The sequence below is a fragment of the Ischnura elegans genome (genome assembly GCF_921293095.1).
Source record: "Ischnura elegans chromosome 13 unlocalized genomic scaffold, ioIscEleg1.1 SUPER_13_unloc_1, whole genome shotgun sequence".
NCBI classification, from domain to species: Eukaryota; Metazoa; Arthropoda; class Insecta; order Odonata; family Coenagrionidae; genus Ischnura; species Ischnura elegans.
In genome coordinates this window covers 15,855,218-15,882,541 of record NW_025791657.1, presented here as the reverse complement: position 1 = coordinate 15,882,541, position 27,324 = coordinate 15,855,218, and the positions used below count along the sequence as shown (strand labels likewise).

At 37.4% G+C, this 27,324-nt stretch overlaps 1 protein-coding gene across 1 annotated transcript; it reads left to right on the top strand.

Moving 5' to 3' along the window:
- Positions 1–972: 972 nt before the first annotated feature.
- Positions 973–27,324, top strand: LOC124172113 (zinc finger protein 2 homolog). Its single transcript, XM_046551519.1, has 8 exons — positions 973–1,381; positions 1,715–1,852; positions 9,902–10,060; positions 11,787–11,891; positions 17,533–17,655; positions 19,108–19,239; positions 23,919–23,982; positions 26,113–27,324. The coding sequence occupies exons 1-8, from the start codon at positions 1,211–1,213 to the stop codon at positions 27,306–27,308; spliced, it is 2,088 nt and encodes a 695-aa protein (XP_046407475.1). The 5' UTR covers positions 973–1,210; the 3' UTR covers positions 27,309–27,324.

The following is a 27,324-nucleotide window of genomic DNA, read 5'->3' as shown; positions in this document are numbered from 1 at the left end:
ATATATATATATATAAGACCAGAAAGGAATTTAAGCCCAATTTCAGCTCCCTTACGGTTACAATGCTTAACCCCCTTTTGTAAGCAAAAGGGTTTCAGAATTTCTTTATTTTAAAGTTCACTAATGTTTTTCCAAAATAACCATATCAGGACTCATGCAATAAAGCTCAATAATATATCAGTTTAAATTAATGCAAATGGAAGGATTCTTCATTTGTCGGTGGTAGGCCCACTGTATATTTGGTCTTCTCGTGGTAAGATATGCAGTTAAAGCCCTGAGTCTAAAATAATCTTTGCTTGACTGGGCTGTTGTAAACTAGGGTGTCAAAGAGTATTTAAGTATTTTATGTCTATTTGTTGCAATGTGATTTTTAGGTGATATTTAATGTGAGCTTCTTATAGTCCCTTTTATTGTATATGTTTCCCTATTTTATATCGGACAAGATAAGCAAAGAGTGTTTCAGAGTTTAGGTTTGTAGCTGCAATTCCTCCCGCTAGCGAATCTTGTATACCATCGAAAAAGATGAATTCTTGCATTCTGAACGTAAACTGATATAATATTGAGTTTATTTGCATGAACTCCGAAATGCCTACTTAGAAAACCTTTTCTGAATTGCATATTAAAGAAATTTGGGAATTACCTATGTTTGTCACCGAGGCCACCGATATGGCGCTTCTACCCACTTCCACTTCTGACCCAAAAATTAATATCAATAGTTATTCTGTTACTTTAAAACCATTTAACGGATAGGTCTTATCACTTCAGTGAAATTTTCATGTATTTTTTCTAAGGGAAAGAGGCTAATATTTAAAGCATAAATACAAACTCTATGATTTAAAGGGGGAAATTCGGCTTCTTGCAGATGTGTCTCTAGTGGTAAAAACCGCAACTAAGAATCCTTCTAAGTACACTAGCTACACTAGTTTTTTCATCTATGTCTCATATTATCAAGTGGTGTTTACGTGTCAATGAGCGTGAGAATTGTTATGTATATTGTGTTCAAGCTGTTGCGATGTAACTTATCTTTAAGTTGAGTAATTAATTGTTTGCTTTTTTAATAATTTCGTTGAGCATTTCGAAGTATTTTCCTACATCATCGCAGTGAATGTAGTTTACCTGTTGGAATTTGAAATCTCTGTCAGTGCTGAGCTGTTGGTTTCGTTGACGATTGACCTGAATTGAAGATTGAAGGAGGTATTACAGGGAAAACATGAGTGTTACCACTGTGCCTTTCTCGGATTATTCTGGAAGGAATTCCGAGGGTACTCCGTGCAGGCTTTGCATGAAGAAAAATGATAATTATTATTACAACATATTCACCTCAAATTTGGCGTCAACAATGACTGTAGAATATGCTATTCATGAATTAGTCGGTTTAAGGGTAAGTTGACTAGTACATTATATCGATGTGGTAGTTTTGAGTAATTTGACCGGTGCGGAGAATTTTTGTGTGCTCCTTATTGACTTCAAACACTCATATTTTGGTAAATACTTGAAATGGGTCTGTAATAATTTGGATTTTTCTTAACTATGGTTGACATTGACAACAGGGAAACAATAATCAAAATCTAAGATGGTGGGCATTGGACCCTGGTTGAGTTGACATGGAATGACCCAATTCCTTTTCGTACTTTTATCTTAATTTCGTAATACGAACATATTTTCCCATATAATTCCGAACACTTAACGTATAGCGTGTTGGTTGCTATCTCAGGTTGCAGTGGATGATGGCCTGCCCTCCGCTCTATGTCCTCTATGCATGGAAAAGCTAATTGAATTCAGTGATTTCAAAAAGATTTGTTTAGAATCGGACGCAGAACTGAGGAAGTTTTCGTCGAGAAATTATTCCAGGGTGAGTGATTTTCCTATTTTTATCATTTTAATGCAGTTGCTTGGCTAGTTTAGGAGAATCTGAAGTGTTTATTATGGATATTCGTCGACAGTCGTGAGAAATCTATAAAGATTTATTTAATCGCGGATTCGACTTTTTGCAACTGTAATTTGAATAAAGTAACTGAAATATGTAAATTAATCATCGTGGACGTTTTGTGTTTTTTTCATCTTGAAGACTTAAAACATGACAAATAAGCTCTTGTCATTTTAATATTTGATGTATATAAGTGAGTGAAAATATGTTTACATTTGTCTGATGTAAAGACAGGGTAGGATTTTACATTTCTTGAATTGTAAATAATTATGCCTAAAATACTGCGATCAAATAAAATTCGATGTGTTGGTCACAGTTCTGTTTACTTTAGAAAAATATCTTCATTTCACTGTTCAGTAGCATTGATTTTCTTGCCTTCAGTGGCTAAAAAAAATCTTTCATATCTATAGTCAATCAACTTGTTGTTTTGTAGAAGTACCATGAAATAATTCGAAAATAAGAAATGGACTAGGGAAGGTTACCCTGTTACTCATTGCCATGCATATTCGGAGGTAATTGTATTTTTTGTACGAGTCATGACATATCCTAATAGTGAGCATTGAACATGCATTGTTTTATGTAAGTACAGCCATATTACTTGTTTTATAAGTAAATCAAAATTGTTAATGGTGGGTCATTGCATAGTGAAAAACAATACAGAGAATTTTATACAGAAATTCTGGTACAATTCAGCTTAGAGATGGGGAAGGGACCACATTTGAGTTTACCTATTATTTTCTATTATAATTCCTATTGCACTTTTGAGGCCATCATATAGTACATGCTCTTAGCCATGGTACTAATATACCATGTACATTAGTGCCATGATATATTAGTATCATCCTCTTAGCGAACTTTTGTTATATCTTAATTAATTTGATCGCATTGTGGAAAGAGACTTGTAAAAAACTGTGGTGTACACATTTAATAATTGAAATTAAAAGTATTATTAATATATTATAAATTATTATTTTTTATCCTTCATTATTACAATATTTATGTGGTTGGGTAATACAGGCAGGTTTTTGTTTCAAAAATAAATGAGAAATAAAAAACAATTAATATTATTATGGCAATCCCTGGCAGATTTATCATTCTAATGGCTGTATAAACATAGTGAGTCTGACTTGCAAGGAAACTACCATTTTTGGAGTACCATATGAAATTTTAAAGCAATGGCATTAATATACCTGCAAGCCCAAATCTTGCCCATTGTGATACTTGCCCATTCAATCAGAAGTTGACGAATAAGCAATTATTCATTCATTCATATTTTTCCTTAATAGGAAAAAGTAATGTATTCATACTTTGAGATTAACTCATAACACCTACCAATTTTGAACTTTTATCATTAGGCATTTGGCTGCAATTCTCATAAAATTACGTTCCAAGTTATATGTAATTAGAATATTTTTATTTATGATTGATGCTTCAAAGTGGCCATGGAATTTAACATTCCTGCTGGAAAAAATCGAAATTGTGCAGTCAAATCTTCATGGATACTGTTAATTATCTTATCTAGGAGAGACCCTTATGTTTTTCCACCTCTGTATAGAATGTGATTGGATTCTAGGAAAGTAGAGAATGGAACAACCAACTCGTTAGGTGAAGTGGAGATCGGAGAGTAATGGGCTAAAGATAAGTAAATATTACCCTCAAAAACCATAGTAAATGTGACATATATTACTGTAAATGGCCCAAAGAAGGAGAGGAAAATTTGATCCCTCATTTCATCAGTTGTGGCATATGGTATCACTCATGCTAGTTGTCTTTTATCTCATCACTCCATACTTCTTTTTTATAACATAATGTCACAACAATATTGCAGAGTTCTACAACTCTTACGCGGCAAAGTAAATAGGAAGGGAGAGAGTAAATTTATGCTACAGGGGTTCTATGAAACTAGGTACGCCATTGCATCAGTAGCATTCAAAATGAAAGACGATGTACATAACAATTTTGTGAAGAACTAATGAAGGAGAGCCCAGGAGAATTTACAAAAAAATCGTTTCCCCCAAAAGGAATTAGGATTATATGAGGAAAAGGCATCTGGAATTCTCTGCAACGTCCAAAAATAAACGTCTGGGAATAGAGGGATGACAAGATTATTTTCGTTTGTAATATTATCAATGCTCATTACTTTAGTAGTTGCCTCATTGATAAAACATAAAATGGCAGCGCTGTCGAAGTACCTCCATACAAGTACCGATATTTCTAGTATCGATAAGGTAGTACCGCTTTTAAATACTGCCAAGTACTACCGGACTCTCGGTACTACCTATCGGTATTTTTTCCTCAACCTCTGAGAGAGACCCTTTTGTTTTCCACCTTGCTGTCGAATGTGATTTGATTCTAGGAAAGTAGAAAATGGAACAACCGACTAGTTACGTGAAGTGGAGATATCGGAGAGTAACTGGCTAAAGAAAAGGAAATATAACCCTCGAAAACCATAGTAAATGTGATATATATTATTGCAAAGGGCCCAAAGAAGGAGAGAAAAACTTGATCCCTCATTTCCTAAGTTGCGGTTTATGGGAGGATATCGTTTATGCTAACAGTCTCTTATCTAGTCAGTCCCTTATTTTTTTATTACATATAATGTCACTAGCAATCTTGCGGAGTTCTACAACTCTTACGTGGCAAAGTACATAAGAGGGAAGAGAGTGAATTTATGTCTAAGGGGTCCTACGAAACTAGGTGCGCCATTGTATCAGTAACTTCCAATATGAAAGGCAATGTGCATTTTTCACAAAGAACTAATGGGCAAGAGCCGAGGAGAATTTACAAAAAAATTGTTTACTCAGAAAGAGATAAGGGATATATGAAGAAAAGGCGTATGTACGTATATGCAACATCCAAAAATAAACGTGATCGAAAAGAGGGATCAGGCAATCATGATGGATTCATTTGTGATGTTCAAAGTGACACAGAATTGGCCAGCCATGATTCAATGAGTGATTTCCTTTCATCAGTAAAAATTAAAACAAAGGTTGCGTGAAAATTGGAGAGGGAAACTAGAGATCAAATGCTCAATGGGACTTGGCAGTCTGAAAGGCAGAAGAGGTTGAAGCCTCTTTCTTTGGTCGTATATATAATCTAAGGAAATCAAACATCAAAATTGTAAGACGATTTTTTGTTTCCTTCCTTCAGAGGAAACCAGGCAACCGATTGAGGAAATGCCTATGAAAAATTTGTCATCAGGGAATATGAAAGATCAAGCAAAAATTAAAGTCTTTCCCACAGGTCTCTCTGTTGATTAAAATGTACTATTTTGTTTGCTATTCCTCATAGGATAATATCTGATAATGAAGGCTCGGTGGAAATCAAGTGCCCCTATCATTATATATATGAGCGTGATGCATCCGCTCCCAGCGGGCTTCCCCCGCTCTTTTCAATACAGGTCCACAGAGGGATAGGCACGTTTCTAATTTTAAAATGTAGTAAAAAAAGGCAGGGTTATATGTTCAAATTTAATTGGAATATTCATGTACAAATTTAGGTCAGAGGACCTCTTTAAACACAACATTGGAAGTAATTACACTATCCTCTGTTAAACGCACATGATGACTCATACTTACGTATCAACAGGAGACTTGAATGTGGAATCAGCAGCATTTTGATAAAAGTTATTTAAAGAAAACGAGATATTGTTGCAAATGAACAAATGTATCAGTTTGTGCGCCGTTAACGTAAGGAATATTTACAGTTTTTTTAATTATTTAGAAACCAATTTATAGGAAAAAAAGCAATATTTTGGAAGTAAGATATGTCGTCGCATGTTCTCTGATAAATTCTGTGCATTTTGGTACCTCATTTGTAGAGTTTGGTTGCGTATAAGCTGAGAAAAAGGTATCTATACAGTAGAAATAATATGGAAGATATTCCTAGGGAAGGAGTTTAAAATATAAGTTACCTTTATGAAAGTTAAAGAAGGAAATAAGCTACGCAGAAGAAGCAGATATATCTACCAAGTGTAGGGACAACTAGAAATATCAAATAAAAAATACATATTGTGATTTTATTTTGTGGTATCCTCATGGTTTTTCAATTAATAGAAAGCCGAGGGAAAATAATTTTTTGTGCAATATAAATGGTGGAAAAATTAAAGGAACTTTACATGAACTTTATATTGCCCAAAATATGCCAGAATGCATCAGGTTAAAATAAATAATTGTACCAGAGTGGATGTTTTTTAATTTGCACCTACACTTTCCTCTTAAATATTTATCCTTGTATATCGTAGAGCAGCCACAGCAGCCTCTTGCCCCTGCCACTGTTTTTTCCCAGATAATCACAAATATGGCATAGCTGTGTACTGATGGTGTAAAAATGTGTCTTACACTGTCTAGGAGACATTTTTTTCGTCACCAATTTTATAAATTTATTAAAATTGTAACATAATTAAATATGGCTTTCTCTCCATGAGCGCTTACAATATGCTATACATTGAAATAATTACACATTAGCTAACAGCCGTGTGAACCACATTGTTTTGCAAGTCACATGCGGGTCAAATGCTTCTAGACATGGCCATAGAAATAGGTCTCCAACAGGTTAATGAGATCACAATATACAAAATTGCTAATGCCTCCTCTAAACGCCTCTACCAATTATGAACCGAGTCGAATTTTTTCTCCTAGAAAAGATAAAATGGCGAGGCACGACTTTCATTTTCTCCGAGTATCTTCAAGTGAGTGAGATAAAAAAATTAGGATACCATAACTCTTCTGCTGACTGAGATTTTAGTGCTGATGACTTCACTTCAAACTTAATAGTTGAAAAAAGTGAAATTGGTAAAATCCCAGGGGAGTTCAGCTTTAATAGCTATGTCAATGGCTAATTTCTAACAACACATATCTGCAAAATAGCAACTTTTCAGGAGGGCCAAAACATAAACCATTTCATTGAATTAATCTCATTGAAATAAATGACATCTATGTTTAAAATTTCAATGTTTTCAAAAATGAAAATGTGGCTATAAGCTGCAGGCTTAAGAAGTGCACAGGGCTGTATGTTATAATTGAAACTTGATTTGTGTAATCAAATCATGTTTTTTAGGTGAAGGAATTTTTGTCATACGCTACATTCTTCACAATCATTGTAATTGATGCACTATACAATACTTATATTGCTTATTAAATTTTCAGTGATTATTGATTCAAGTGTCGCATATAAAAATGTGTGCTGTGAATTTTGATTCTTATGAGCTATGTTGTAGTGATTTTTGGACCTTAACTTTAGTTATTCATTCATATATGTTTTATGAGAAGAATTGTACAGTCAGGGATGGGATTTTTTTTGTGTCAGATGGATGTTTTGCTCGATGAGGTGGTAAATGAGGGCAGAAATAATTTTTAGAGTACAGAGAGGAATGAATTATGAAATTGTTTGGGGGAAATTTTTTTTTCTAGATTTTGTGGGTTTATTTGGTGAAAGAACGCTGTCAATGAAATTTAGAGCCCTAACTGTTAGCCGTTTAGATGTGTTTTTTTTTTATTTGAATTCGCAATTGGATTGAAAATTTATAAAACTTGATAATGGTGAGCTTTATTCTTCCTCCGTTCTACTAAAATGGGGAACAAATTTGTAGATGTGAGGAATTTAGAAAATTTATCATGAAATCACTGATTGTGAGTCACTAGATAGGAATCACTGATGTTAACTAGGATGGTTGCCACTAGGATCCCAAGTGTCGGGTGTACAGTAGTACCTTAAGTGACCGCTTGAGTTGGTCACTTAAGGTACTACAATTGATGATGGTAGTTTAGGTGGCACCAGATTCTGTTAAGTACACCTCCACTTAAGTTACTTAGAACCCGTACTTAAGTTGCTTAGGCAAATGTTTTCACATGGTTGATGCTCTTCAAATGTTGTAAATGCCACATGATAATACCCATCCCACCACCCCTGGCTCATCCCATTGGTTACGTTTTAAGTTGTACTGTATTCAATGACGTGGTTTTTGAGCATTCTATTTCATTAGCTAACTTTCTAGTGTTGGGGTTATTAAATCGACAAATTTATTTAGTGGAGTTTCTCATCTAATTGTTGGTTTTATTTCTGTGAAAATTAATTGCCATGCCTGTTGCTCTCGGTATCACCCGTTTTATAAAACTTGGAAACATTTTAAGGAATTTTAAGACTGAGACGACGGTAGAGGATCCGTTGAAACATTTAAGCTTCCATGGAGTCATAATCGAAAATAACGTAAACAAATGCACTTAGTAAAATCCCACACACTGCCATTGAAACCATTGCATAGGATGCCGAGGGGGATATGACATGGCCATTTCATTAGACGTGGGAGGAATGGCAAGTTAAAATTTAACACCAATGGTTTTAATAAAGGAGTGGAATTGACTAAGTGTTTTCGATTATGAGTACGTTATGAATATGTCATTCCATGAAGTCAAGCTTAGTAATTCTAAATTCCTCTGGCTCCATCACCTCTCACCAAATAGCGTTTGCTCATGGACTGAAATGAGTCTTTTCTTTTGACCCTCTAAGTCCAAAATGGTTAATTTGCAGAGCTTGGAAGTTTACTTCAAGTATCCATGGCTTTGGATCACAGAATCACTTAATTGCTCTCGTAGATCTTCATCTGTCAACATAACTATTTCCAGATGTAGACAATCGTGGTGCTGAAGTTGACTTAAAGCTCAAGCTTAGCTACTGCACCACAATAAAGATTAGACTTAAGTGAAGTCACTTTAGTCTGTAGGTTAGAAAAGGCAATGGGAACTAAATTTTTATTTGATATTTGGTTGCCTCGGTGGCAGTAGGGTAAAGTCCTCACCTGCCAAACAAGAGCTCCTGGGTTTGAGTCCCACCAGTGTAGGTTTCCTCTATCCAGGGAATGGTAGTTCATGCACACATGATTGTTAAATATGTTGAATAACCCAATATAAAATGGCCAATATGAGCTGTATTCTGTGGTTTGAGAATAGAGTAAAAAATAAAAATAAATTAATGTGGATTGTCTTTATGTAACGAGTAGCCTTGGTTGATAGCAATATGAAATAATTCAAAAAGAAGTCTTCTTTGCTAATAGCTTTGTTATTAAATATTATCTCTCAATTATGGGTAATGATCTTATTTTTTAACTGGAGCTATATAATTTATAAAAAAAATAATAATGCATGCGTCCACAAACTTGGTGATTAAAAGGAGTTCACTGATTTTGTTTTATTCAGAAGACTGAAAGGAAACTATTTCAGTACTTATCAGAGGATGAATAAATAAGGATATTTGCAATGAATTTAGTGAAATCGTATAATTACAGCTGTACATTGAACTTACAACTGGTGTCAGAGGAAAATCAGCTCTGTGTCCTTCAAGCAAATCATAAACTTGCTTCAAGTGTTATTGTGAGTTTTTAATTTTTAGGAATTACAGCAAGGAGATCTTTTTTTATTGTAACTCTTGGTATGGTGTTTGGAGGAGGCAACCGACAGCTGAGGTCATTTGCGCCATGAGGGAAGGGTGGAGAGAAACCCAGCGTCGGCATTAGCCTGCTCTTAACGAAAGGCGCCAAGGGGACCACGGCTTAAAGTCCCATCCGACGGACAGAGTGTTGCGCTTGAAATGTCCTCCACACAACACTCAAGCAGGGATCGGGCAGTCTCTGAAAATTCTCTGCCGCTGCCGGGATTTGAACCCGGGTCCACCAGGTGGGAAGCCAACACTCTAGCCACCACACCTACCCGATCCCTATATTGTAACTCATTAATTTTTCTATCATATTTGTGTTAGTACATTATACCACGTTGTTAATCTTTTCGGTATTAAGGACAAAAATATCATGTTTATTAAAAAAAATAGTTGTATGAAAATGTTTTACCGTAGAGTATCATTTTGAGTTTTGTTTATCTTCTTATCTATTTATTATGCCATATTATATACCAGGACTAAGGTTTGGAACGTTACTATTTTTTATTTTGAAGAAGAGTTTTGTCAACATTATTTTCTCCACAGAGTATCCAAGGAGAGGGCGATGGTGAGTTGGGATCATCTGCTGTGACAAAGGATTGCATTCCAGATGCGATAATGGGCACTTCACGGTTGGCATGCTCTGTCCAAACTGAAATATACATTCCTCTGCCAGAATGCCAAACATCTAGAGCCAATATGTTGGTAAGCTCTATTCTCAGTGAGTTGAGCAGTCTTTTTGGTGGTGCAAATTTCTCGGTTGTGAGGCCAAAGTGGATTGGTGCGCACATCTTTCAATTGCACGACCTTCATTTGTACAATAGGAATCATTAAGCATGAGCATGCATCTCCGTTTATACTTACATCAATCTCAGTGGTGGAATATTGTTCATCTTCCTTCAGAAATGCAGTGCATCCCATGTATTAGGCTTATTTTGAACTGCCTTGAGTCTCTGTTCAAGCCAATAGTCTTGGCAATAACACAGCTTGGTCTCAAGATATCTGTCTATTTGTTAAAGTTGTCAGCTTTCTCTACTTCTACTAAGGAACTTTCCAAAACTGTCATTTCACCTCTTGTGTAAACATGGGTAAAGCAGCTAAAGGGCTCCATAAAATTCAGTAATCTCGTGAATTTTCCATCACTTCTCCGTACCAATTGTGTAAATGCATTCAATTGATGTATGCATTAAGTATGAATTTTTTCATTTGGATATACTTTGTCTATCCGTCCATATTTTTCGAGCAACAGGATGTACAGTGGTGGAATTCAAAGTTCATTGGTATCTGAAAGTGGCCAGTCCAGGCATTATTTGTCTTCCAAAATTTTCCCTCATAATACAACCGGGAATTTTAAAAGCAATATGCGCCTTATACCAGGGAAATAATCGTATCCGCCACATAATGATGCAGAAAAGGAAGTCAAAATTCACTCCACATTCAACTGCCCAAATGGCTATGCAATATACAGGTTGAATTTAAACTAATAAATATGCAAGTAAGAATTCAATGGCCATGCAACATCCCTGGACCATGAGGTAGGTTCTGCGAAGTTTAAAGATCAGAAAAAATGTCCACAGCGTGTGTGCAGCATCATATCATCCTTCACTGGGACTTTCTGTTGAATCTCTGATTCGTAGCATGATACTTTACCCACTACACCACCGGAAGGATTGTTCCCGGTGGCTCAATGGCCAACATGTCGCATTCATCCACAGATGTCCCGACAAAAGTAAACTCCAATTTTGATGAACCGTGGGCAAAGCATACCTTGGAGAATATGGGAAAGAATTCATTGCTAAATCTCTTGCATGTTGTCATTATGTGGCAGACATGATAAATTCCTCAGTATAAGGGACATATTGCTTTTGAAATTCCCGGTTGTATGAGAGTATTACGAGGGCAAACTTTTGGAAGACAAGTAGTTCTTGCACTGGCCGATTTCAGACGTCAATGAGCTATGCATTAATTTTTGGCGCCACTATACTTTATCCTAATGGGTGTCAATAAGTTAAGGTGTACTATAAGTTCATTCAATTGCAAATATTGTTAGAAATATGATACAAAAAGAGGGCATCCTGTTGCTTAAAACATGTCAATGACAAGCCTTAGGTTTTATACAACAAAATGGTTGTTGCTGTGTGTAATCTTGATTGATGTAAATTAGGACTATGAAGGAGAAACCCCACTGCTACCAATGCTAGCTAATGGATCTAGGCATTCTACACCAAGCTGAACATATAAAACTGGTCATGTCAGCAATTTCATTTGAGTCATTCACAGGAATCTCATGCATACACTCTTCAGGCCCAGTTTGAATAGTCATTGGCATAAGAGGTTTTAATTTTATAATAATCATTGCTTGAAAAAGTCATTATCATTTTGTCTTTATTGAATGTTGTCCAGCATTCCCTTCTTGTTTCATGTGAATCAGAAGAATGGAGACCAACTCAGTGGAGGGAATTATCCCACACGCTACACACACGATCCAGCTCAGATTTCAAGTGACGTTTCAGACCCCCTGGCAATCGATGATTTGGTGAGCACATTCTTATCTTGATGCCAATGCCGTGATGCGGTAGGGTTTAAATACCATACCATCAATATTACCTCCCAAAATTGACCTGAATATGCTGAGCACTGATCAGCAAAATCTTTTGGAAAATTTCAAGGCAGGGTCATTCCATGTGAATTCAATGCACCACTCAGCCTGACCGCGTCAGATTTCTTTCAAATTTGGTGCATGATATGATGCTGGTGAGTGATGGAAAATACCAATTAGTAGAAGTGGATGATGATTTTGACGAAAGTTACAGGTCTGCAAATGTTGGGAATTAGTCGAAAATTCAGGTAAATTGAATGTCAAAAATTCAGGAAAGGTAAATGACTATAATTTCAGTTGTTTTTAAGGTGAAACTTATGTTTTTGGAAATGTAATATATACGGCTTTACCTTGATACTCAACTTGTCCAACTATAAGAGTTTCAATAGCCGAGGTCATTTACCTTGACTTTGAACATCTCAAAACACCCCTTCAATTTTTTTGTAAAAATATATGTTATTGCTCACAAATTTTACTACATTAATGCTAAATATGAAGATGGCACACTTAAGACATCATGCCCAAAATATTGCTTGTCTACAGAATTACTCAACCAAAATGCAAAAAGTACCACTTAAATATGAAATGCCCATTGTTGAATGGTAGAGGTCATGGCTATATCATTGCAGTGTTACAGAAAACAATGTGATCGATAGCTTTAATGAAAGTGCAGTAAAACTTGGTTACAACTTACCTTATAAGCCTCCAATTAAATTGTTGTTCCAAAGCCGATGTTCACCAGGTCTGATCCAGGGAGACTGTATGTCCTTCGAGTTTGTGTCAAAGGATTGAGCCGTGTGAGAATGAATGTCTTTTGATGATATGATTGTCTGGTTTGGTAGGGAATGCAAATGATGGAGATGGTCCATGTGGGTGCAAGAATCTGGTCTGTACTTGATCTGTGTCTTAGCGAGTGTTTAAGTGTGTTTGACATATGCAACTCATCAGTTATTTTTGTATATAGAGGCAAAAAATCCATGTATGTCCGTAAACAGCATTTCTCTCACTATAGCGGTCATTGGCTCTTCTCTACTCTCTGATGAATTGGAATATGCCTTTGTCTTCACTATACATTTTTTAATTAGTATTACAGAATGAAATTTATTGGTACTTGTAATCGTCTTAGTATTCTCCAAACGTTGCTTCAGCTCGGCCATGTCTTCATTGCGATGGGAAGTTGGTTTATAGTGGAAGATACGTGAAGGGATATTTACTTTGCTCCACTAAAACAACTCTCGTGGTGTCAATATATGCTCATCAAAAGGCCTCTTGAGGTATGCAAGTGTGGCCAGTCTTTTTACAGTCCCTGCAACCCCATCACAAGGTCATTTGCCATTAGCTGTTGTAAAAAGATGCCATTCTGCTTTGACATCAAAGTCATCCTGATGGTAGCTCAGACTGATGAAATTCTTGTATTGGGCATCACACCCATCTGAAAAATAATAAATGTGCTGGAATTGAAAAGTGGCATTTCAGGAAATAGGGTGGTTTCCTATTATTTTTTTATTGCCTTAATCGAATGATTATTACTCCTGGAGTACGTATTTCACGCTTTTAGAGTTTTAAATGACGATACCTTTTTTTTTTGATAAAATGAAAAGTGAAAAATTTCAAGCGCACGAAAATGTGACACGTAAGTAGGAATGATGGGAAAAAGTCCGTGCGACGCATTTCTGGTTCCCCCTCCCACCTTGTGAGGTGACCTTGATAGAGGCTCTGAGTGCTGATAGGACGCAGGATGCTAGCAGGTAGCTGAGTACCTTGCTGGCTGGTAGCGCTTCGCTTAAAAAAGGTTTATCAATACCTTATCAAACGAAGAAAACTTTCTGACCTTAGTCAGTTTTAATAGGTAATTATTAAGACATGTTTCCCTGAGCTCTGTGCCTCATGCATGCATTGGTAACCTCAGACGATGTATAACTCCTATCCTCTTATGTAGAAACTAGGTCCCTGTGACGTCACGTGGAGTGAAATCGCATGGGCGCCAATCTGGCCTTTTTCAAATGAGGATAAAATTTGACCCTTGCCATTCGTCTTAACCGGTATTTCAAAAACAAAATAATTTGTGTATTATGAACACACTAATGGTGGGTAACGAATCACAATCAATGCCTTTCGTTTTCTTTGACGAAGGAAACTACCCTATTGATGAAATTGTGCTGGAAATAATACATACATATGGTATCATGTTGAAGGCAAGCAGATAATTATACGTATGACTCATGTTGTATTTTATGAGATGTAAGTATAGAAAGCCTCGAATAGATGAATTGTGGCTTGTGAGTTATTCCAGGGGAATCCTTGAACTTCATCTTGAATGATGGAGTAATTCTCTGCCAAATCTTAAACCACAAGATATTTATTCACTTACAGTTCTTCTTTTGTAGCTATAAGGAATTGTGACTGCTGTTGTGTTTAGAATGAGTGTGGTATTAGCTGCCTCAAACTGGATGAAAATTCTTCTAGGAAATCATCCATAGATTTTGTTTGTTTGATTTTGTTAAAAAAACTGCCCTGCCAGTAGTTAACCTACACTTATATGAAACTTCACCTATGCCGTTTCTACTAAACAGTTCAAGGAGATATTCATTTAGTTTGCTGCATTGGGACAACATGGGGATGCATCTAAGAAGTCTGCTGGAAGAGCAGGATTGCATGTAACAAATGCTAAGCAAAGCTTGTATTATAGAAACGTATGTTCTTCGTCCTTGGTTAGCTCCTTTAATTTACATCCTTCAAACATAAACTTAAAATTTTGGCGGGAGACACAAAAACTATCACCATGGTTTCCACTACACCGGCAAGAACACAGTGTTTTGGCTGCAATTCACAAAATTTGGAGATTCTATTGTTTAAATCTGGACATGTTTCCTTGAAATGTGTGTACATTTCCTTAAGATTGTGCCGCACTAGCTGCTTCTGATGATGTAGTCTAACTCCATTTTCTTTCACGGACACACTGTCCATTTTCCTGGTATCATACCGCTCATGTTATAGTCACTGTAAAAGTCACATAAACATTTAATTGTTTTCTTACATAGTGTCTTACCTGGCGTTGGAGTCACTAAAATGCCATGCTCAGCCACAAATTGTTTGGCTCTCCGTACCATGTAATTTGAAGCAAAAAATTCTCTCATGGTTTTTCTAACACTCCAGCCTTTTGGAAGCACGGTCAGAATCTGTAAATTGTCACATACACTGCCTGAACATTAAACTTATCTTTGAGTTGGGTATGATTTCACTTTCTGCATGTTTTACACGCTCTTCTTTTTCTGGTTGCACCACGTGAGTATGCTCCAAAACTGAGGCTACCTTTTTCAATTTTTCTTTTGGGTAATTTTTTCTCATTTTGAAGTCCCTTCTTTCACAGGATATTTGCATAAACACTGAAGGCCACGATTTAAATAATCCAGAGCAGCAGCAGGTGCTATTTTATCTTCACTTAAAACTTCTTTGGAAGTCCCTGGCATAGTGGAGGCTACTTCAGCATGCTCTGATAACTTCTGTGATAATTTTTACGGCATTAACTGTAAATTTAGAGATAGATACAATAGCAGATTCATTTGCCATCCACTCCTGAACATCTCTAAAAATTTTCTTTACTCTTGCATGGCCTTCTTATTTAAATGGATCGCAACAGTATATTTTTGACTTTAAAGCCAAAGAAAATTAGCTTAAACATGACTGTCTGATTCTCACTTTAAATTACACTCTCAATCTAATCAGATTAGTCTCTCACAGCTTGATTCAATGATGAAAATATATAATTAGAAAAAAAATGCAAATTAGTATTAATTAGGTTAACCCCTCAAGCATGACTTAAAATGCCCGTGGTCCTTCTCTCAGCATGTGCACTGTACTGTCTGCATCCTCTGAATGCCATGCCTAAAGTGTGTGTTATTCACTGAAGACATCCGAATCTTTCATTAACATTTCCTTTCTCTTAACCTTCCATTTACATAAGTACTTTTAGTGACAACTTATGAGACATATCTACCTGCTTTAGCTCTGTGCCTCATTATTGCCTTTGTTTGTGTGCTCATATCTTTTAATATTATTTTGTCCAGCTGATGCTAGGATGCTTCCTCAAGGAGCAGCATGTGGTGGACCCTCACAGAAGATATACTTCCACTTACGCTCCGATTTATGCACTTTCCTAGCAATTGTGTGTTTAGTGTGGGGAGGCTGAATGCTTTCCTTTTTGGTTCATTACCATCTGCTTCTCTACCTTGTCTTTTCCTTTCTCTTTCATCGTGGCAATAATAGTTAAGGCATGGACCTGAATCTCGCAGCAGGAGAAGGGATCAAAAAAATAACCATTTTATCTAGTGTAAATTGGATACCCCAGTGGGATTAGCCCTCCTAGCCTTTCTGTGGAACCACCGCTGGTTTTGACCAATTTTAACTGTATTTTCATTGAAGATACACATCACATTGTTTTCTGTAACACTGACTTGATATAGCCATGACATAGTGGGGTTGAAAACGTCACTTTTCTGTGCTAAATTGACGTGGAATTATCCGGCTGTGTTAATGGGATGTCACTCCAAAGTTGTAGTAAAGAAAACTCCAGGAAAGGTGGCCCATCCCCAACATTTTTGAAGTGTTCCCAAAAATCCAAGTTCCAATTTAATGGATTTATTAGCTTTCATTCAAAATCTTTATATGCCCATCTATTTTTTGTAAATCAGGTTCATTTCATGCATAATGGTGCTTTAAATGATGTGGAGGTTCATTAACTGGTTGAGAACCCTACCAGAAGAGCTAAAAGCAGTCATTTATGCTGTTAATCAAAGGAAGGGACTTTTTGGTCCTGACTATGTACTGCATGCTATAATAGCCTAGATCATGAGGAAGTGAAAGAAGATGGGCGTAAAAATATCAGAGGCCAACAAGAACATGCTTGTGGTGACCAACTGGAGGTTTTTTTATTGCCAGATTTTGATTTTGAAGCAGAGGACTAAACGCTGATGATGAATTCGGGAGAGACTGTGGTATCTCCAGTTGTATCTGATGTTATAGGTGTAGAAATCAGAAAATCACATGATCGTGGTTCAAATTTTAAGTTCAACATTCCATGCCTTTCCCATGCCATCTAACAATTAATACAGACCTTTGAAGTTACGGTTCGTGCTACAATGCTGTATCATTATCATTTATCACATTTTTCATATGTACATAAACACAGCTTAGGTATTTAACAATTACGATTTTGTATGTGCTTGAAAAATATGCTAAAACGACCATATACATCATGTTCTTTAGGAATTGCCAAGTATATCCAAATTAAAAAAATATAATTTCATTCAGAAATGCATTGTATTAACCTTGTCTCCTATGTTTGAGTGAAACAAGAAAAGGCATGGACTTATTTATCTGTAGGAAGTGATAAATAATGAGAAGGGTGGTTAAATACTGCAAAAGTTGAACTTCAAGCTAGAAGTCACCAGAAACATATGAGTTCACGGTTTTGTCCAGCTAAAGTGATGTCTGTTGAAAGTTGAGGTTTTATTATCATTTTTAAGTTGTTATTTGTTGTTTTTGCTTATATTTAGTGATACCCATTATTTCCATCTAGTTATTTCATGAGAAGGAGGAGAACGGAGACCACTTTGGTGAAGACAGTGGTCCCGTGCTTCACGCTGCCCATACTGCTGGAATTTTGAGTGATGTCTTAGACCCACTGGCAACTAATGATTTGGTGAGCACACTGTGGCCTTGTTGAATGCAGTTTTGCAATGAGGCAAATTCGTTCCATTGTGGAATATTCATAACAAAATAGTAGGAAAACACAACCTGTGCCCTCACTTGATCTGGCATAAAAACAAATGCAGTGGAACTATGTTTGGCATTAAAGAATCCTTCAAAATGGAGTGCATTCTGGGAGCGCTGTGTACTCACCTTAGCTTACTGAGCAAGAGAATGCACTGACATGACGGCACCGAGCAGTTGCTATTTTATTGTGTGCCTATGTGTATCTTGATGTGGTCACTTCAGGTATAGATATGGAGATGAAGAGGTGAAAGCAAGTGAGAGTCATGCTGTAGCATTTGGTATGCTCCCATGGAGTGACATCTTGATTTACTGATCACTGGAAAAAGTGCTGCTGAATGCACCCAATCATTTGTAACATGATTCTCTGGTGAAATTGTACATAATAAGCAAAATTATTCATGGTGAACAAGTATGATGTATTGGATAAGGATGCTTCTTAATCTTACCAAGGTTGTCATAAACCTAAATGGGAAGGCAATGCTCCTTAGACTCTCCAGAGCTGGCTTTGCAGCCTAACTTTGTGGGTGTTCAAACAATTTTATAATAGTAATTGGAAAACTTATACTTTTGCCATTTCAAAATACCAGATAAATAATGGGATAAGTCTAATGTGCTGAAAGAAAATCAATAACATGTGCTCAAACAAAAGATAAATTTAATTAGAAAATGTTTGCATAAAATATCTTTCAATTTGCAAATATCGAGGGGTTCAACATAAAAGTCTGACTGAGCAGCATTGACACTTACTCTGTTCAGAACTATAATACGAATGGGACAGCAAATTTGAGGGGTCAGTGGAAATAAATTCAGCAGGGATTGAATATCTTCTCATTACTGATTGTCTATGTAATCAGCTGCTAGGAGGGAGCTCCACTACCCACTGCCACTTCAGCGAGAGTGATGGGATGTCAAATAACCTTTTTAACAGATTATGTAACCCGAGAAGTTGGTTTGTTGTATAATAATGTATAGAATAGTAATGACAACAATACCTTGAAGCTATTAAAATTACACCTAAGTCTCAGTCATACATTCAAGCATAAGACAAATACATATATATTCATTCACACATTGTGAGTGATTTCTTACTTCTTACTAATCCAACATTTTCTTGGTGAGATGAGTGTTTTTTTCATTATTCAAGCACTATGGGAGATTATTTTACAATTTGTTACTTATAAGCATCACACACAAGCTGTGAACATGTGAATATTACTCTAGTGAATCTTTTACGGTGGTGTGTAGGTGTTTATCAATGATATAAATGTGTGTAGATGTTTATCAATGATATAAGTAGGAATCATTATTTTTTTACAAACTCACAAAGTTATTTTTATATTTCTGTCATTTATGATGCTGATTGTGGACTCGCATGCAGCCACAGGCTTCAACTTCATCCCAAGGTGAAGAGGTGGATGCTGAAGGCACAGGAGCATTTGTGATAGATCTCGACTGTTTGCTAGTTACGGCCAAGAAAGAGCCATCTCCCGAGGAGAGTGATGCAACTGAGGTATGCATGAAGTTTACATAATTTAATTAAATGATGAAAGTGATGCATGGGGGAGATCCTGAATTTCAAGTACCATAAAATATTGAACCTGTTGCATACTTTCTACACAGGATTTTAATGTTGCCCAATCGATTCAAACTTATTTCAAATGATTAAACTTCTTATGCTTCGTACCTGTTTTCATATATCTTCATGTTCTGCATGTACTTAAAGAATAATTTGCAACAGCTCATTGCCATTCCTCCTGTGCATGTGCAACTATCTTAACATGTTGAGGATGTGTTCATGTTCTGCAACTACTCGGAAATGTACAACACGAGACCCTTTCATATGACCAAACAAAGTAAAGAACCTTTTGTTAATGAGAATCAATTATACTCTTTCCAAGCATGAATTCAAATATAGAATTAAACTTCCTTGTGTGGAGTAACCTTTTCCCTACTATACATGTATATATACGTGTGGACGTTTCCTGACCCGTAAGACCACGGCCGTATATTCACGTGTGAGATTTTCCTAGCCAGGAGAACGAAAGCTGTATACCTCTATAAGTTTTCTAGCTCTCCCCCTTTCAGGACGTTCGCGGGTTTATACGTCGCCTCTGTCTCGGGACCCAACCCTGCGGGGTTAAGGATTTACCCTCGGAATCTGGGAGCAGATACCCGAACCCCTTGTCTTTTATAACCCCTCTTAGCGGTAAGGGACAGCGGTTATACAATTGTTTATCCCGTCAGGTTTCAAAATAAATATTTGTTCATTTCACAAGAAAAATAAACTAAGAATTGAATTATTTGTCTTTTGTGCTGCGTTTACAATTTTTAAACGAAATTCTACAATAAATATTATCTTATATCTCGAGTTCTGTATGAACATCAACATGGAAATTGTTGCTGCATTAAATGCGTTAATATTGACCTTAGAACTTTGTCTGAAATTTGACAATGCTCAGAAAAAAATGAGGAATTCAATTCAAAGTCAGCAAGTTACGCGCAAGCAACAATTATCCATGTGCTAAATACATATAAGTAATACATAAGTTGACTGCGAACCAATGCCGCAGGTATGGTCATAAACCCGGAAAGCAGGGAGCACAACTACTTTCGGAGTACGAGATAATACGAAGTCCCTGCGTGGAGGGGTCAAAAAAGGTTCAGCGAGACCTTTCTTAATGAATGTTTTCCAAAAATGCTCGATACCACAAGAAAGAAGAGTCTCTTGGGCTCAGTACAGCAGTCATGCTAAGATGAAAACTCTGCCGTCTCGAAAGGGTTAAGTTGCTTAGCCTTATCAAGTTTTTCAAGTGTTCGTATCACAAGACAAGTTGATTAAATCTTTTTGTTCTTGCATGCATGTGTTGCATTTGACTTATATTTTACTAAGTAATATCGTAAGACAAGGTATATGGAGGAAGGGACTGACAGCTGAGGTCATTTGTGCCGTGAGGTAAGGGTAGGTGAGGAATGGTGGAGAGAAACCTGGCGTCCACATTAGCATGTTCTTATACCATTTTACTGACCTGATGGCGGCTGACCTTGAACGCGCTCGAAACCCACCCAGTCTTCTAGCCAATCACAGGAGAGCGATAGTAGAAAGTGTGTAGGAGTCCGCAGTCTCTCTCCAAACTCCGTGCTGTGCAGATCGCTCTCCAGCTAGCAGTGTTGCCAAATCGAATAGCTCAGCGTTCGTCCGAGAATCTTCCGCCGCTCCTGTTAGTACCGTTATTCTCAAGGCTGGCAACGCTGGTCGGCCGGATGGAGGGGAGCGGAGCGGAAAAGGGAAGGGGTTAGAGGGGAAGGGAGAGGTGGAAAGGGCAGCGATTCTGATTGGCTACTTACTATTTTCCACCCAGCCGCCATCAGTTCAGAAAAATGGTATAATGAAAGGTGCCAAGTGGACCACGGCTTAATGTCCCATCCGACATTAAGAGTGTTGCGCTTGAAATGTTCTCCACATGAAATTAATGCAGGGATCGAGCAGTCTCTGAAAATTCTCTGCCACCTCTGGGATTTGAACCCAGACCCACCAGGTGGGAAGCCAACACTCAAGCCACCACACCAACCCGATTCTTACTAATTAATATCTTTGGACCTATAAATCATATCCGATGATGCTATTGAATGAAATCAAGTATAATATTAATAAAAATAATTGTAGCAGACATAACTTGGAGGAATCCTTTATTGTGGGAGTTGAAGAAATTAAGACTTGGCTATCTCACCATGGTGATTTATTTTGACCAACCATGGTTTCATTGCAATTAAATTCTTTCTAACGTAGGCACATTTCTTCAGAGGCTAGATCTTGCCATTGGGAGCAAAGACTTTGTCGAGGGAGGGGAGGGGGTGGAGGGGAAGTCTCTGGCAAGTGGTGCGGGCCATACCTCAGCGGCGCCGCAGTGTGGGATAGTGCCCTGGGGGGTGGATTGCATTATGACGGATGATATATCTTAAACGCTTAGAGATAGGTCAAAGCAAACAGAAAATCGGGCTTTACTTTTACGTTTTACATCGGGATAGCAATTTTTCTGCTCTAAAAAACTCCATTGAGGGTCCTCAGTACTTAGGGCCCATGGGGCACGGGTTGCTGTTATTTTAAGGTAACCAAATTTTAACATGTGAATATACACTTCATTTGGATCATTTTGAGACTAGGAAAACATAACTTTTTGCAATTCTGAAAAATAAGGGCTGGCCTAATGCACAGGAAGTAACTCTATCTCCTCATCAATCTTTATCCATTAGTTGACTGCCTCGTTTCTTCCTTCTTGAGTATCTTCTGGTGAGCCCTGGGAGCCATTTCCTTTGTAATTCACATGCACAATTGCATCACATACTTATAATATTTTATGCATTAAGGGCACTTTGCAACAAAACATCTGGAACAGTGCACTACCGTATGGTGACTACAGAAATAAGGTAAAAGGAATTGGTACACAGCATGTTCGATGGTGTTGAAGGGTTAAAAGTGGCAGTGTAGGCTTTACCAATATTAATAATGGCACAAGAGGAACACCATGTTTCAGTCGTTGCCACTTGAATGTAAATTTTGCTAGCAGAAGCAAAGACTTTGCCGAAGGGTGGGGGGGATGTCTCTAGAAAGTGGTGCCGGCCATATCTCAGTGGTGCAGGTTGGCGCCCAAGGGTTGTATGGCACTACGACAGACGATATATTTTAAACACTTACAAATGGTCGAAACACGCAAAAATTCGTTCAAGAAGGACTCTACTCTCCCACTTTTTGTAAGTACAGTGCTTTTTCTACCCCAAAAAATCAATTGAACGCCCTCAGCACTATGGGCACTGGGGCATGGGTTTTACATAGTTTTAAAGTAACTAAATTTTAGCATGTGAATGTAAACCTCACTTGGATAATTTTGAGACTAGGAAAACATTACTTTTCTCAATTCTGAAAAACAACACCCAGCTTATGGTTTAGTATACTGTGATTACAACCTTAGTGTTAATTGAGGTTTTGTGGACTATTAATCAAGATTCTTTTTCTCAAATAAGTGTGTGTTGGTACAGTTTTTCCTCGAAGGAAGATCTGATGCTTTCTTGGCTAAAATAATCCAAGAAGGCTATTTGGGCTTCTTGGACAGTTCTTTCCTGGGCCAAAAAGATGACGCGTTGTTTTGTTTGCTTTACTTTGTTGACTGTGATGTGTCACTTTCCGAAAAGATTGCCTCGTTTAAAAATTATGCCATTAGTTTTTCCAGTCAGGGAATTAAGACTTTGGTGGTAGATAGATAGTACTTAGATAGTAGGTTGGTAAAAATATAAGTTCCTTGAGCTTCTGTGGGTATTGCTGAACTTGGTTCTAAAAATTGAATTGATATATGCTGTATTCTCGTATGTAAACTCCTCATGCACTTTAAAAATATTGATTCAATGATATGTAATGATCTCTTAATTTTTCTTGGGTTTTCTTAATTTGGTAAGAAACACTACAAGAATGCGGAGTTGAAACCACTGCCAAGGAAACCTTAAATCTTACATGCTATCGTAGGAAAGAAAATGCATCAATGGCAAAGCTATTTAATAATTATCATATAACAATGCAGGCATGACAAAATTCAAGGACTGCTTCCAAGTTGAAGTAAATAGGAAATTGTTAATCCCTCTGGTAGTGTTGAAAACATTTTTATTTTGCAAAGGAAACATTTCAGAGGAATTCCAATTTTTATTCCAATGTGATTTATAAATTAGTTATAGTTAATCTTTTCAAAAAATCCTGAAATCCCTGTTCACATTATTATTATTTTGATTATTACTTCCAGCCTAATTAAGAAATCTCTTTCTGCTATATAGCAGCATCAGATTTAATCCCATTTTTTCACATGATTGCCTAGTTTCAATTACGTTACTTCGGTTCTTTCATTGCCAAAGAAACCTTAATTATTATACGGTATCACATGAATTAAACTACATCCATTGTTGAGCTTTCCAATAAAGATAATATTACAATGCAGGCAGAACATAAATCAAAGACCGCTTGCATGCTGAAAGAAATTGAATAATATTTAATTCTCTGATGCGTTGAAAATGTTTTTATTTTGTAAGGAAAATATTCATGAGGAATTCCAAATTTTGATGTAATGTGGTTTATAAAAAAGTTTAAGTCAATCCTTACAATAAAGTCCTGAGTTCACTCATTATTCTTATTTTGATTATTATTTCCAGCCTACTTTAGGCGAGGATGGAGACCCAATTGAGAGCTTGACTATGTCTACTACAGGGGCATTTGGTGAGTACTATTAGGGGTTGCAAACAAATAACTCCATGCATGTAGGAATTGAAGTTAATTATTATTGAGTATGTACATGTTAATGCTTTTATTTGGCCAACTTTAACTGTTACTAGAGAGCTGATTGAGAATTTGGCAGTGGCCCATGAATCCACAGTGGATTTAATGGGTGATTGCTCTCACGGGCTACAAATAGCTGTATGTAGATGAGGCTTTGCATGCTTTCAAATGGGGAAACTTTTCGCCAGGTACTGTCCACGGCACAGCGAGGTGATTTCAAATAATCATGTTTCTATGGACGCCTTCAAATAAGTCAAATCACGACGATGTCTTGACAGTGCCCATTTCAATCTGGCTGGGTGCTGTGCTATAAACAGTGGGAAATACACGTTTTTTGCTTCTGTTTAGCAAAGGTTTAAAAGGTTTATGCACTTATTTAGCCAACTTTTACTGTCACTAGAGAACTGATTGAGAATTTGACAGTGCCCCATGAATTCACTGCGGATGTAGTGGGTGATTGCTCTCACGGGCTACAAATAGCTGTAAATAGATGAGGCTTATGCCACTTTCAGATTGGACGACTTTTTGCTAACTGCCGTCCGCAGCATGGTGCCGTGGTTTCAAATAATCATATGTTTCCATGGATGCCTTCAAACGAGTCGAATTATGAGGTGGTGCCTGTTTCAATCTGGGCAGGCGCTGCGCCATTTACGTCATGAAATGCATGCGTATGTGTGCTTGTATTTCACACAGTAGTGGCCTCAATATAGCATTGGTGCACATGGCGAGTACATGCAATGCTATATTGAGGCCACTTTCAGTGGCGATCACGTATATTGGCGAGTAGGTATCACAGTGCCTTGCGGTGAATGGCAGATGGTGGCAAGTAGTCGTCTCGTCTTAAGGTGGCCTTATTGTAACAGTTTGTGAGGGATGAAGCACCTGAATCAGTCACCCATCCATATTTTCTTTTTTGTTTACTTAAAGTTCCAATTGGATAGGGGAGTAATTTTTACTTACTTTTTTTAGTTACATGTATATATTTTAATGATGTTCTCTCGCAAAAATTTTTGTTGTGCTGAAATTTTTGGATATTGAACTACAAGGGCCAATTTATTTTCTCTGTGCGGTTGATTCGATGCTTAGATTCATATCGGAGTGTGGCCTTCCTTCAGCCAAGCTTTGAGACCAGCTTATTCAATAGATTAATTAGCAAATCAACAGAATGGAGCACTGAGTGAGAAACGCTTAACCAAGAGTATAATTCAGTGAACTATAGAATGTGGGAACATGGAACCTGGTTAAATGAATGCAAAAATTAGCTTTGATTTTGGTCCATTTTAAATTAGTTGGAAATGATCGAATTGTACAAAAATGATCAAAATCATTGAAATTGGTGCATTTCGATTTCCTCTTTTGTGCTTTTGATTGGCAATGGTGTTTTGTTGGGTTTAACAGAGAATCAATCATGAAGTTTCTTTTGAGTAGAGAATATGATGGATATAATAAATATCTGCGATTAATTCTCCAGAAATGTTTTCAGTGTGAATAGAAACAGCCTTAATGGATTTCAATCCCATAAATATGGGAGTTTGGTATTACATTTCTGCATTGTAATAACTGTGGGTTTCATGCTAATGTTTCCTAGTTTTATAATGTTTCTAGCCATTAGCGTTTTTCACCTCACCACAGGAGGTACATTTGAGTGTAAACAGTCACCTATCCCATTTAAGGGTAACTGCCCATAATTTTGCAGCCCAACCCTAAACCATTCAGTTGGGGCGTGGGCTACATGAGTGGCCTACATTGTTTTCTTTGTGTGCCATATATCACAGGATAGCATATTGAGCATTTAATTGTCAGTTTTTTTTTGTTAAACTTGTGATTTCTGTGTTTTTCATTCTGCTGAAGCCCTGTTGTCCTCCTCATTTTTGTATTGTGTGTTCCTTTCCCTTTTTCCCCCTCCTTTCATTTTACGGAGGGTTTCTGGGTAAAAGTCCAAGCTTGACTGCATTTTAACCCCCTGTTTTATGGCTTCCTCCATCCATTTAATCGATATGAAATGGTAGGTGTATGAGTCATGTATTTCATGTTTGACTGTGATAGTTGTTACTTGAAATTGTTTTCTAGGGGACCCTGCTCCCAAAGGAATGCCCATTCAAACAACATCAAATTCATATCTGCTAACGGAAGGAAGTGTATGGAATCATTCAAGATATGAATGCATTGGTCCTAAATCCGAAAATAGCAGTTCTTGCGAGCCTACCACCTCCAAGTCTTTATATGGGCTGGAGGGGAATAAACAAAGGCCGAAGAAAAAAGGAAGTGGGCTTCTCAAGGAAACCAGTGGAGGAAAAGGGGACAAGAAAAATATGAGACAAGCGACGAGAATTTTCACTGCAGAAGAGAAATCTACTTCACAAAGTTTATCCTCGAAGTCATCTAGCATTAGAAATCCACGCAATCGCGCGGGAGCGAGAGAGAAAGAGAGACCCCATTCATGCACCGTGTGCGCTAAGGCCTTCACTAAGAAAGATCACCTCACCATACACATCCGTACACACACGGGAGAGAAACCTTATTCTTGTTCCGAGTGTGAAAAGTCTTTCTCGAGTAGCAGCGGTTTGATCTCACATATTCGCAAGCACACGGGAGAAAAGCCTTATTCTTGTAACGAGTGTGAAAAGTCTTTCACTGATCAAAGCCACTTCGCTAGACATGTGCGCACGCACAAGGGAGAAAAACCTTACTCGTGCGGAATCTGCAAAAAATCTTTCACTCGGAGGAGCACTCTCAAAAGTCACACACGAAAACACACGGGAGAGAGGCCTTACTCATGTAGCATTTGCTGCATGCCTTTCGCTGAGAGTTCTTTCCTCGGCGCACACATGCGAACGCACGCGGGAGAGAACCCGTATTCATGTAAAGAGTGTGAAAAGTCTTTCTCGAGTAAAAATAGTTTGACTATACATATTCGTGGGCACACGGGAGAAAAGCCTTATTCTTGCAACGACTGTGAAAAGTCTTTCTCTGCTAAGAGCGTCTTAGTTACGCATTTACGTACGCACACGGGAGAAAAGCCTTTTTCGTGCAGCGTCTGCAACAAATCTTTCACTCGAAAGACTACTCTCGGAAGTCACGCGCTTACCCACACGGGAGAAAGGCCTTTCTCGTGCAACGATTGCGGCAAGTCCTTCAACCGGAAGGACACCCTCGTTTCCCACATGCGAACCCACACGGGACATAGACCTTATTCGTGCAAAGAGTGTGGAAAGTCTTTCTCTCAATTGTGTTCTCTCAAATTTCACGCGCGAAAACACGAGTGAAGCTTGGTCTTCGGAC